A 12810-nucleotide genomic window follows, 5' to 3' on the forward strand; every position below is an offset into this window, starting at 1 on the left:
GTGGGCTGCCGGGAGCCCTGGGCAGCAGAGGTCAACATTACCTGCGCAATGCCACCCAGCCCCCAGCCTGCCCGGTTTCGGCAGTCACAGCGCCAAGAGGCTGAACCGGGAGGTGCAAAGCTCACCAGCTTTGCACCTTGCTGCCTCCTGAAACTGGGCGGACTGGGGCCTAGGCAACATTGCATTTCTCATCAGTTTCGTGCCACCCGGCTCAGCTTCTCAGCAGTGTGAGGAGAGCACCCTGCTGCCTGCTGAAACCCCTCCCCCGGAGCTCATCAAGTCAGATATGTGAAGTAGGCGAGGGCCATTTGCTGGCCACTTCCAGACAATAGTGCATTTCTTCATTCCTCACAAAGGGTGACACCTCCCCAGCATGCACCCAGGGGGTGGGGCCGATGCGGCAGGGGCTGGTTCCTCCCTGTTTCCAGGCGGTCTTGTGGAGCTAAGATTGAATGCGTTTCAGCATAGATGGCCACCCCAAAATTGTACATTGGCTCCCGGCCGGCCTGGGCCAGGGCCAAGGCAGCGGGGGCCATTCCCTGTTTCCAGGATGGTTTCGCAGGCCACATGAAACCACTTCGCGGGCCGCATCCGGCCCCCGGGCCTTGTGTTTGACATGTCTGATGTAAGGGGACAGGAGCAAAAAGAAAAAAAATCTAGCTGGATATAAGTTGACACAAGTGATGAATATTTATCAAAGTGTTTTTTCCAAACCATGTCCAATTCATATTTATCTTTGAACAAGCTAAACTAGGAAGTAAAAAGGGATTCTTTTCTTTTTCTGCTTCGCTTCCAGTGCCGCTTCTGAGATGAAGAATAGGTAATTAGAGCCATTACAATAAGAAGTAGAGTCTGGGGCATCCATGGTGGTGAGGGAGAAATCAAAAGGATGAAAATGGCAGGCGTGACTGGGCAATTGAAGGCCCACCCTGTTTACATGAGAACAACATACATTAAAAAGGGGCAGGAGTTTGATTGTCTGGCTGTGCCAGACATTTTGATATTACTGACCCCACCTGTGGATGCCCCTGAGTAGAAATACCCTTTTAGATCAAATGTGTTTAATTTGAAAAGATTCTGTACATGCTTAAAAAATTCAGTTATCAGTTAAATCTCATTAATAATCTCATTAATATTATCTACTTGAACTGTATCTCTTGCAAAAAAAAACCCAAGAATGTTTACTTATGGAGCCACACGAGAAGATGTTTCCATTCCACTTTTTTTGCAAAAGGAGAAACTCTACTTAAGTGGATTAACGAGAGCACACTTGAATAAAGTTGTGGAAAGTAATTCTGTGGATGCATGCACGAACTTTTGTTTCACTGCGATGGTGCCCTTCATTGCTTGTTATGAAGTAAAAGGGCTACTACAGAGCAAGAATGCACCTAGGCTTCTAAGTAACTTTGTCAGATTTGCTGTGGCAAAGTACATTTAATTAATGCAACAATAACTATTTCATGAACCAGATAAAAGCTTTTAGTTCACAATATTGCTCACGGGTTTCCCTGCCTTTTTTTCTTTCAGGTGATCCAACCAGAATCAAGCTGTTATCCATCAAGCCCAAAGCTACAGTCTAATCAAGACCCTGGAATCCAACAGCCATGGCATAAGAGCAAGAAGTTGAAAAGAGAACCAAGGGAAAGACTTCAACCACCCCCTTACCGGCCACGTAGAGATGCCTTTGAAACTTTTACTAAAGGGCATTCCTGTTCTAGTAACAGGGATTGCTCTGGTCAGAGAACTCGTTCTCAGAACATCAGAAATCCAGCCTTCACCGCCACAGGCTCTTCTGTGCCATCATGCTGCCAGCCTATCACTACCGTGACTGCCTCAGCTTCAGTTACTGTAGCTGTACATCCTGCTGGGCACAGCCACAATCCTCACGGAGGAAGCTTTCCAGCCTATGAGAGACACCATGAAGCTGAGCATGGACAATTTGAGGATCCTCATGTGCCATTTAATGTCCGGTGTGAGAGGAGGAACTCTAAAATAGAAATCATAGAACTGCAAGATGTTGAATGTGAAGAAAAGACTCATGGCGAGGGCTCAGTTTAAGGTAACGCTTTCTATCCCCCAGTGGGTAGCATTACTCACACCGCCTGCCAGCGTGCATAATTGCCTTACGTGCACTTCGTACCCATCTCTTGGCATTGAGCCATGGTGGCGCAATGGTTAGAATGCAGTGTTGCAGGCTAATTCAGCTCACCCGCCAGGAGTTCAGTCCTCACTGGCTCTAGGTTGACTCAGCCTTCCATTCTTCTAAGGTTGGTAAAATGAGGACCCAGATTATTAAGAGAGATATGCTGACTCTGTAAAACGCTTAGAAAGTGCTATAAAGCAGGGCTTTTCAACCAGTGGTACGGGTACCACCTGTGGTACATTGGCACCTGGCAGGTGGTACGCGACCATCCTAGAAAAGTAGCAGGTGAGGGGAATGAGCTGAACTGGTGGCAGCACAGCACAAGCCTGAGCGAGAGATGGCTGGAGCTGCAGGGCTGTCAGGGCTCAGCAGAAGCACCAGGATCAGTGCTTCGGGCTGTCATGGCTCAGTGGAAGCGCCAGGATCAGCGCCAGGCTCCAGCTGGAGCTCGGCGCTGATCCTGGTGCTTCTGCTGAGCCCTGAAGAAGCACCAATCAGCTGGAAAGCAGCACTGATCCTGGCGCTTCTGCTGAGCCCAGAAGAAGCACCGATCAGCTGGAATGTTGCAGCATCTCCAATGTGATTTACATTCAGATGCATGGCAGCTGATTCATATTTATGACGGTCAAAGTGTCCCAGGGTCATGTGAAGTGACCAAAACCTGCTGCAACCACCCAGCAGATGGGGGAAACAAACATCCCCACCCCACCCCCACTGCCAATCCTCAACAGAAATGCTCACAACAATGAAAACCTCGGAAAGGAGGAAGAGCGCCGCCGGGTGGGCAGGCAGATGTCTTGCTCGGCTGTGGCTTGGGGGGCACTTTTTTCAGTGCCATTGTAACTTTGAACAGTCACTAAGGGAACTGTTGTAAGTCGAGGGCTACCTGTACTTCATCACTTTTTTCCTTTTTTGGGGGGGTCATCACGTTTTTGACACTTTGCTGGGCGACTGGTAGAACTCGGATATTGCCATATCCTAAAAGTGGTACAATGGGTGGAAAGGTTGAAAAGCCCTGCTGTAAAGCACTGTGAAGCAGTTTATGCTGTAAGTCTAAGTGCTACTGCTGTTGTTATAGCCTCCTGTAGCTTTAAGCAATTTCTTATTGTATTAAGGAATTTCTAAAATACAGGGGAACATGCAGATGAGAAGGGCAACTATATGAATTCAAAAAACAAAAAGGGGCTTGAGTCTAGACTCAAATTTAAGGTCTCTATATTGGGACAAAATCTCAGTTTTCTGGGTTCACTTGATGGCAGCCAGGGTGATTGTGGATTAAGAAGGAAAAAGCTGCTTGCCTTTGCTGTGATTTAGCTAACCCAGTTTGAACGTGCTGATAAATTAGTTTAAAAGAGAAACAAGAAAATACTTTCTATTTCCCCTTTAACGTTATACTGAAGCACTGGAGGGGTGAGGGGAAATCTGTGAGTGAAGCCTCAAGCACATAGTCCTGGCTCAGCATACTGGGATTCCTGAAGGAAGTTATGGAATATAGGATGGCAGTACGATATGAGGAAAAAATACAATTTCATTATTTTAATAAGGGAACGCCTAAACAACAGAGGTGGTTAAATTGCTTTTCTTGGAATTTTCTGTGTCCATATTAAAGCACTCAGAAAAGTCCAGAGTCATATATATAACTTGTGTTTTACACACACATACAGAGTCTTGTGACTTTTAATTGCAGTCTTGCTGAATGGCTTTGGCTGAGATGATTTATTTATCTTTGCTGAACTTTAAGTGAAGAGGGGGGCTCCTTTTTTGTCTTTATTTGTACAGGGAAATAACTGAAGCAAAGAAAGAGGCCAAAGATGGGAGACCTCGTCTTTCCAGAAACGCTTGAAGAGAAACTACTTCGAGTTGCGGGGAAAAAAGGACAATGCTGCACCAGGACAAATATTCCCCTTTACTGTAATCTATTGTAAAATTTTGTGAATTATTTCTATAAATATTTAAAAGATGTACACATCTGTAATATACGAGAGAAACTGTAAAGTAGTATAATCTGGAGTTGTGTTAAACTCCTGTTTAACAGAGTGGGGACTGTTGTTTGTACTCTGTACTTACTGTACGTTGAATTTCTATGCCACAATTAAGCTTAAACTAGTCATAAATTTCAGCATATGTTGCTGCTGCTTAAAAATTGTATGATTTACATGTATAATTCTATGCAAATATTGATAATGTATTAGGATATTTTTGTGTAAAGTTTCATAAATATATATATTTGTGTGTGCGTGAGAGAGAGGGTGTGTTAAACTATTTTAAAATTTTCATATCACAGCCCTGTGGTAGTATGGAATACTTCTGTTAACTTTCAAACACGCTATGCGTGATAATGTTTCTTTTCTGTTTTTTCCTTAATGAGCAGATATGAAGAGCAGTGTGTTTAATGCTAATGATTGAAGTAGGCATAGCTGTGTGGTTTGTGTACTGTAACTGTTGTGTGGAGAACAGATTATTGTGAACTTCTAACATATGCCCTGCTGAAATGAATGTAGCACTGAAAGTATATGACTTACCTATAACTCTCATATCTAACTAATGGCTCATATGTAAGAGCTTTGGCCAGAAAATTATCTGTTGTATAATCCCTTTTGCTTTTAATAATCTACCAATGCTGGCTAAGGCTACAGATTTGTACTTTTCAGTTCAGTCGGCATTAGTGCAAGTTTCCCTGTGTGAGCAAATGTTTGTAAGATTGCAATCAGTCAATAATAATTAATACTAAAATTCCACAACCAATCTAAACAGCTGGCTGATTGTGTGACAAACCACCAATAATAATGGAGCTTAGCAATTGTTAATATCACCATCAAAAAAAAAAAGTGTGGAATGCTTGGCAGACAGCATTGGTAGGTTCTAGTCTTCTGATGTATTGTATTTGGGTGTGAGCAAACTACAGAAATTGCCTCTGTTGATCTGTAACATGGCTATATCTCCAGTGAGAATAAAATAGCCTGTTGTCCTCACTGCATCATCCCACCTACTCAAAGCAGAATAAGAAAGAAATGCTGGAAGCTAAATAGTGAAAGGTTTGGTATGTTTTAGAACTGCACTTGATCATCATGATCACATATGGTCATGGCTGCAATATGCAATATGTAACACAATTGATCTTTTCTGTCCCTAGCATTTTATGAAACCTTCAACTTAGTCAAAGAATATTTCCATTCAGATTATCCGAACTGAAAAACATCCCTTTTAATGTTGTCTTCTCCAAGCTGGCAACCCTGGTGTGTGTACTATACAGGCCTTTTAATCAGGAAGATACCACGCTGAGAAACACTATCTTAATACACCCGAAGTATTAATAATTTAGATATTTAAATAATGAGTAGTATTTTTCAAATTTGTTATACTGGGATGTGTAATAATGAAAAGTTACCAAATTAGGCATAGTCCAGCAAGAAAGTAAGATGGTTCATTTAACACTATTTTTTTATGGCTTTCATTTCTTAGAGCAGTGATGGCGAACCTTTTAGAGACCAAGTGCCCAAAAACTGCCCCTGAACCTGTCCTGCCCCCACTCCACCCCAACCTGCCTGCCTACAGGACCACTCACTGTCTCCAGCGCCCGCAGATCACCCAGGCAGCCCAGCAGCACTAGGGCAGCCATGCCCTCTGCCCGCACCCCGCAGCATCAACTGTGTGTTAGGGCATGAGGGCAGAGTCTTGTCTACGCTGCCTGGCTGCGCTGCTCTGCATGGGCCACGCTCGGGGAGACTCTCCTCTAGGGGGTTACTGGTGAGGAGGGGGTCATGGGCAGAGGCAAGGCTGGGGCAACAGCACATGTGCCCACAGAGAGGGCTCCGAGTGCTGCCTCTGACACCCGTGCCATAGGCTCACCACCACTGTCTTAGAGTGAAAGAATAACAAGTGTATAAAAGAAAATATGGTAAAATAGGAAGGTCAGCAATCAAGTAAGAAAGGCAAAGCCTTGAAATGGTACCAGAAGGTGTAAGCTATACAAATTATTCATACATGTCATGTGTTCCATATAAAACTACATGAACTTGAAGGTCTTCATCAAAATTTATTAAAAGTTTTATTCTTTCATTAAATGTTCTTTAAGTCTTTCTGCATTTCAAAGAAAAATAATTTGTTTTGACTTATGTAACTATATGAACAGCACAAAGTCAGCATGGCTTCCCTACCATCTTTGTTAACATTTTGCATCTTAGTAACAGGCTGAAAAAAATTTTCACTGCTGTGTCCCAATCTCATGAAAAGAGAGGAATTCCTGTTTCTTCCACATGTTGCATGAGCTGCCCTTACAACATCAGCATATCCACCATAGAGAAGTCTTCCTTTCAACAAAACTCTAAGGAGCATGAGAGATAACATGCAAACAGATCTCCTACATATAATTTGAGTTAAAGCAGGAATTATATATTTGAGTGATTTTGCATCAATCAATGTAATATCTAAATTCAGCTTGACTTAATTTTAGTAAGTAGTGTCATACAAACCTTGGTGGCCCATATTGTGTGGGCCTGATACCACTATTTCAGTAATTAATCTCCCTATTTAGTCACTTTGAATAGTGTGATACCTCTCTTTTGCTCACAACTTCTCATTTCTCTCTGCTAGATATTGTAATACATTAATCAGTATGGCCCTTTCAGCTCCAACATTAGTAATACATTGAGGCAAAGTGATTGTGGACATGTCTAATGTGAACTTTCTAAAGAGAAGCTGGGTATTTCATTGTCTCAGTGGTATGAAAAGGCAGGAAATCTCACTCTGTAGGCCTATTTTGCCACAGAAGCATCTAAATACGCAAATCTTGGTAAAATTAGATTATTAAAAAAGAATGAAACAATCTTGCAAAGTTGGTACCAATTGTAAGCTGTATTTTCTGTCAGGTACTGGTGACTCAGAAGTTATGGTTAGTTGCTTCCTATTATTTTTTAAGAAAGGGGGAGAAAGTACAAGAATGTAGTTTTCAGTAGTCCTCACCTTAACCTTCCTCAGTGTGTGTGTGTGTGTGTGTGTGTGTGTGTGTGTTTGTGTGTCAGAGATATTTTTGCTTTTTTTTGTAGGATTGCCTACTCCTTTGCGTATAGTATAGACCTTTTTCGCTTGTCACATTGGCAAAAAGGAGATTTCAGTGATCAGCTCTTCTATGTTTTTAAATGATAAATTGTTGATATTTATATTTTTGTATCATAAGAATGTTTTCTTACAGTATTTGTCATGCCAGTTTATAACAAACAAAATGCAGGGATTTTATTTCTATTGGAAACACTATTACAGTTATGTTTTTACTTTTTAATTGAAATTTTTATTTGTATAGAATGCTTACTAATGTTAAATAGGAAGAGAGTATATAACAGTTACATTAAGAGCTCATTCAGTAGTTTTTTTTAGAGTGAGAAATTGAAAGGAAAAATATTCAGACTGGTTCTCATTGCCTGTTTTTAGCAGGAATGGGTTTGTATTTCAGTTACAAAGATAAAAGTATGCCATATAATTTATTTATATGAAAATTTATTTTTGTAGTGTACATAGTAGTCCTCAATTCTTTTGACAGAATTATATTTTTAAAAGAGTTTATATGTGACAATGATACCATTATGTTTTGGAACAATGCTGAGACATAAAATACAATGCACACTTTTCGTGATACCCCATTTGCAAACAAAATCAAGGTCAACAGTATTAAGGAGAGTATGGAATATTGCATGTCATTCTGAACTGTTTTAGGATTACCATTTTGTGATCTAGTGTGGTTCTCAATTTTAAATCATAAATGAAAATTTGTACAAACTCTCTAAACATTAATGTTCAAACATTGATAGAAATTCTAACATGAATAAAAATATTATAACTTATTGTTTACGTATTTTGTTTGTGGAACATTTTATTAAAAATGGTGGCTTGCATCTTCTTTGATTCATACAGGCTAACTGAAACCATATTCGGGAAACCTTTTTAAACATGGTAATGACCTTCATTGTCTAACGTGAAATGTTTATGGTGGGATTTTAAAGACCTGCACAGAGGCCATCTCAAAGTTGCAACAAATCTTTGGTGTGCAGCCACAGTTCTATAATTCTGGCAGATTGTGGACTGAGACTGCTTTGCTGCCCAGACAATAAAGGGAGTTCTTCATTGAATTCTCAAGAACCAGATCTAATGGATTAGCAGTGTTAATCGGCTACAACAAGCAAATAGTCTTATGGTTATCTTGAAGCAGGGGTGGGCAACCTTTCAGGACCAAGAACTGAACCTAAGATATTGAAGAGGCTAAGGACCACATCTAATGTGTGAGTAGAATAGGATTTGGGATAACTTTGAAGGTCTTGTTTGCTTTTTAACTATGAAATACCTATATGATACCTTAAATTACAGTTTTTTCATGTGTTCCCCATTTCAAAATGGGAAGCAATTATCCTGTCAGTTTTAAGTCCACCAAAGTCCACCAAAGGCTGCAAAAAGGGTTTCAACTTGCCCACCCCATCTTAAAACAGATATAACCCATGATAATCCATCACTGGCAATTTCATTTGTTCAAGCTGATTTTATCCTATATCTGTCAAAGCATAGTGCATAAAAGTGTATCTTAGATGTAAACATTTTTGCCTTCAATATTAGACAGGTTTGGGTCCTCAACAGAATGCCCATGGCAACCTCTGTTGGTGTTGTCTTGGCTCCCTGCCCCATCACCTCTGAGATTTGGACAACTTCAGTAAGCATTCTATAAACTGACATATTGAAAAAGCCCCCACAAAAATACAAAATGAGAAGGGACACAACCAATTAGGTCATCAACAAAGTTACAAGTAGTATGGAGGAAGTCAGGGGAATGACCTGGTAAAAGCAAAGTAGACAGGAACACTAGACTTATGGTGATCTGTAACAGACATTTTTCCCTTCATGGATGTAGTTTCCCAGATTGGATTGCTCAAAGTTCACTCAGTATTAATTTGGAAACCACTTTTCCCATTTATGTTTCATATCTTTTACGCTATTCAATATTACTCTTTGGTCTCTGTTAAACCTACCTATGATTCTTATTTCAACTTTTTAAAAAAAAATCATTTTTTTAATTCAGGGAACAACATTTGTGTAAGGCTAAACTAAACATGTAGCTAAATTCTTTGACATATTGTAAGTGGCCATTACAGAGTGTCCCTCATTGAGAATCTACAATGCCCTAATCATACAAGGAGGTGTGCACTCAGCTGCAATACAAGTAAGTGATACCTCAGAGGAGAATCTGAAACAGAGGCTGATTATAACTGAAGTATCACATTCATGCCATATTTTAATTGCTTTTAATGACTAGCATAAGCAATAAGAACAAAAATAACCTATAATGCAAAGAATAAAGTCCTGGTCTAAATAAACTTAGTGGAACAATGTGTGTCAGGAACTGTGGCACAAGTGCTTTTGAAATACTTCCCCATTCTGAATTTTCACAGTTGAGTCCAGTCCACAAAAGTTCTGGAGAAGTCCCTGTACACTCTGTTTATAAAAGTTGAAAAGTAAAACACAGAAACAGTATTATCAACACTGACAAAAATGAAGAAAAATGTTAATGTTTACAGCAATAGCAAGAAAAAAAGAAAATTATTACAAGGTTAATCTTAATTGTATAGGCTTCGATACAGCAGACTTTCTGAACAGCAGTTTCACCATCTGAGGTAATTCATATCAATGATATAATTATACCAATGACATGAATGCCATTGCATTTGTATGACATCACAAAGATGATATAAACTGCCATAATGATCAACTCTTATATTCAACATGCCATTTGTAAAGAATAAACCCTCGACTGATGCATCAAAATGAGATTATGCTATAATTAACTAATTTTTTCTTCTGGTCTACTTTTTGGGGCCTTTTTTGCCAAATTAAGGTAATTAGTTACATGTATAAGTACACGTTTTCTCTGCAAGAAAGTTGTCCAAATTGATACCACCAACTAGAATTAAGAATTGAACCACTTTTTCTTAAGAGACAATAGGAAGCAAATATATATTAAGCTATGTTGGTGAGTGCAGTAGTAGTTAAGGGGTTGTACTTTGTTTTAAGTTTTTACTTTACTTTATTTGTTTTACTTATATCCTTAATCTTTTCCTAATTTAATTTCTACTACACTCTAGTTTGGCCAAAGATACAATCAATCTGGAATGACAAAGAATTTATGTAGTTTCTTAATATAAAGAGGGATAAAATGACAATATCCTTTCTTAAGTGCTAGATTCATTGATTTATTGGCAGTATTTCCTTTCCTGTTACAAGAATTTTTATCCAGTATTTGAAATATTATAACCTATGGAATTTGAAAAAAAATGGGAAGGAGCCATTTGGAGCCAGCTACAGAGTTTTAAACTAGTAGAGTTTTGTCAAAGCAAAATGCACTGAACTAAAATAACTCTCTCCAGAAAACCAATGAGACAAATTTGTTGCCTGCTGTAAAAATTTCCATTAGTTTCTGCTGTGTTCCACTTATAATATTAAATAGATATTGAAAGGCACCATAAATATCTATTGTTTTGACACAAAGGAAATTAAATCCAGTAATGCAGCTGATGGACCTCACTGCTTCATTAAGTGGAGAACATTTAAGACTGATAATTTGACAGAAGGAAAAAAATTAATCTTCCTTGCAAATTGCTACATCAGGAAAAATATTACAAAAATGGAATTAAAAAGTTGCACACACTGCTGCGCTGAAGTTAATAATTTATTTTTCTCACTTGATCCATGATGGTGAGGCACCATTCCCTACAACAATAACATCAATTTTACATCTTACAACCTGAGTTATGCGATGAATTCTTTAAAATCTTTTTTTTTATAATTCTGATGGAACCACACCAATACCTGACTGGCAAATTAATGATTTGTTATGATTATCTTCAAGCATTAAGGCTACTTGGGGCATTGAATGTCCATAGAAGATATCTTGAAGCTAAAGGAAGTTGCCACCCAGGATATTAACATATCAAAATTGTCAGTCCAGAACAGTGGCCTCTTTGTTGGCGTGTCACATACACAAACACACACCAAAGCAAATAAATCAATTTTGTATCCCCCCCCCCCATCTAGGCCACTCTAACCAGCAGTACCCAGCAGTAACATTGAGGCTGGGTCTGACTTTAGCCCTATTACCATTGCTGCCACTCAACAAGGCTGCCTTGCACTGTTCACCCAGGTTTGAGACCCTTGGGAATACTACTATTGACTCCACAGCCCAGCACTCCCCATCTACTGCACGCCACTCACCTTCAGCAGTGTTCTCCTGTTAATAGGCTCCAGCAGCTTAATGGAGGCTGGTTCAAGACACACAAAGGCCTTTGTTTCTGAAGCAACTTCAGAGAATGGTCTCCCACAGCCTCTGCAAACCACATGAAACATGCCCTATTCTTGTGTAATTTTTGGAGGTTCTGGTGGCCTCACAGAAGCACTTTATGATGTGTGGACTTCAATTCCTAGAATTTCCCAGCAACACATTAGGAGTTGAAGTCCACTCGTTTTAAAGTTGCCAAGTTTGAAATATAGTGAGCTAAACTATGGCTAGGCAACCCCACCTCCCCACTGTAAAAAAAAAAATGCATTTTGTTTTACATCATTGCATTGGTTAACAATAGAATTCCAGACCTAATTCAAAGTGCTGATTATCACTTACAAAGCACTATAAATTGAAGTTCTGGGATACACAGACATCATATTTCCAAAAATACACTTGCCCATCTGGTTTAAATATTTCTAGTGGGACTGCCACATATGGTCCACTGTAGGCAGTGGACACTTCTTTGCAACTTCCCTCCATGCTTCCTTTGGGTTTACATTATATCCTCTGCCTCCTTGCACTTAAGGTACTAAAATTACAGGATCCTTATTGCTTTTGGCCAAACTGATTGTGGACGCTCATCTTGGATGTTTGATCAGTTAGTTGTCAGTCAGATCCATACTTTCTGGACCAACAGACATAATCTATTCATTGATAGTCACCCAGAGTCACTTGTATAGTGAAAGTCCGGTGTCTAAATTTGATAAACAAACGCTTTCAAGTTTGCTTGCCTGATCACAAAGGACCTAGCTTAAACCTAATCTGTTCACCAGCAATGGCATCAACAGCAGGGTGGGGGAAATGGAAAAGAAAGCCAAAGAGCTAAAATAATTACGTTCCGTATCGTAGCCACGAGTTTCGCTACTCAGATTGTTTTAAGACTCTATCTTTCGCAACTGTCAGCCTAAAATTTCGGACTGATATTGAACTGACATCCAAACGACAACTTTCCCGCCTTTTAATCAGCCTCCCCGCTTAACCTCCCAGGGGCTCAAGGGGTTAAGGCCGCGCAAGGCAAGGAAATCCCACCTTCTGAGCTTTAGATTGGCTCAAGAAAACCGCCGGGAGGAGCAACATCCTCACCCAGCGGTCATTGGCCGCACAGGCTGCCGTTCGGCGGCTTCTCCGCATCTCCTCCTGCAAGGAAGGTTTGAAAGTTGGGCGGGTGGCAGCCTTGGTGAGTTGCGGGGGAGCGGGAGCGTCTTCGTAGGGGTCGGAGCAAAGCGGCTGCAGAGCCCTGGGCTGAGATCTCGGTTGAGGCAAGAAGCAAGTTAAATATCGAAATAACGGAAGGACAAAAAAAGGGAGCGGCGGTGAATACTGCCACGGACTCGGCTCCTCTGCGCACTGATTC

General features: G+C 40.2%; 2 protein-coding genes and 1 long non-coding RNA gene across 7 annotated transcripts in view; 2 read left to right on the plus strand and 1 right to left on the minus strand.

Annotated features, from left to right (window-relative positions):
- The window catches only part of PTCH1 (patched 1), a 120704-nt gene extending 114995 nt beyond the window's left edge, over positions 1 to 5709 (plus strand). For all 3 annotated transcript variants that reach the window (XM_039343873.1, XM_039343871.1, XM_039343874.1), the window contains exons 23-24: positions 1528 to 2059; positions 3923 to 5709. In XM_039343873.1, coding sequence (XP_039199807.1) covers positions 1528 to 2058 — 531 coding nt within the window. In that variant the 3' untranslated portion in view covers position 2059; positions 3923 to 5709. The remainder of the gene's footprint in view (positions 1 to 1527; positions 2060 to 3922) is intronic.
- A 204-nt stretch (positions 5710 to 5913) lies between these two features.
- LOC120308185 lies at positions 5914 to 12623 on the minus strand. Of its 3 annotated transcripts, none has more exons than XR_005556778.1 (3): positions 12486 to 12623; positions 11390 to 11501; positions 5914 to 9616 (listed from the first exon to the last, which is right to left on the minus strand). It is a non-coding gene; the product is annotated as an uncharacterized LOC120308185 (long non-coding RNA). The 3 variants fall into 3 exon arrangements; XR_005556777.1 differs by lacking the exon at positions 12486 to 12623 and adding an exon at positions 12292 to 12470; XR_005556776.1 differs by lacking the exon at positions 12486 to 12623 and having other exon boundaries at positions 11390 to 12470.
- The window catches only part of FANCC (FA complementation group C), a 68822-nt gene continuing 68581 nt past the window's right edge, over positions 12570 to 12810 (plus strand). Inside the window, exon 1 of the mRNA XM_039343878.1 lies at positions 12570 to 12633. The gene's annotated coding sequence lies outside the window, so the exon portion shown is untranslated. The remainder of the gene's footprint in view (positions 12634 to 12810) is intronic.

This window comes from Crotalus tigris, unplaced genomic scaffold (assembly GCF_016545835.1).
Source record: "Crotalus tigris isolate CLP2741 ecotype Arizona unplaced genomic scaffold, ASM1654583v1 scf7180000017881.257975618366:2651188, whole genome shotgun sequence".
Lineage (NCBI taxonomy): Eukaryota > Metazoa > Chordata > Lepidosauria > Squamata > Viperidae > Crotalus > Crotalus tigris.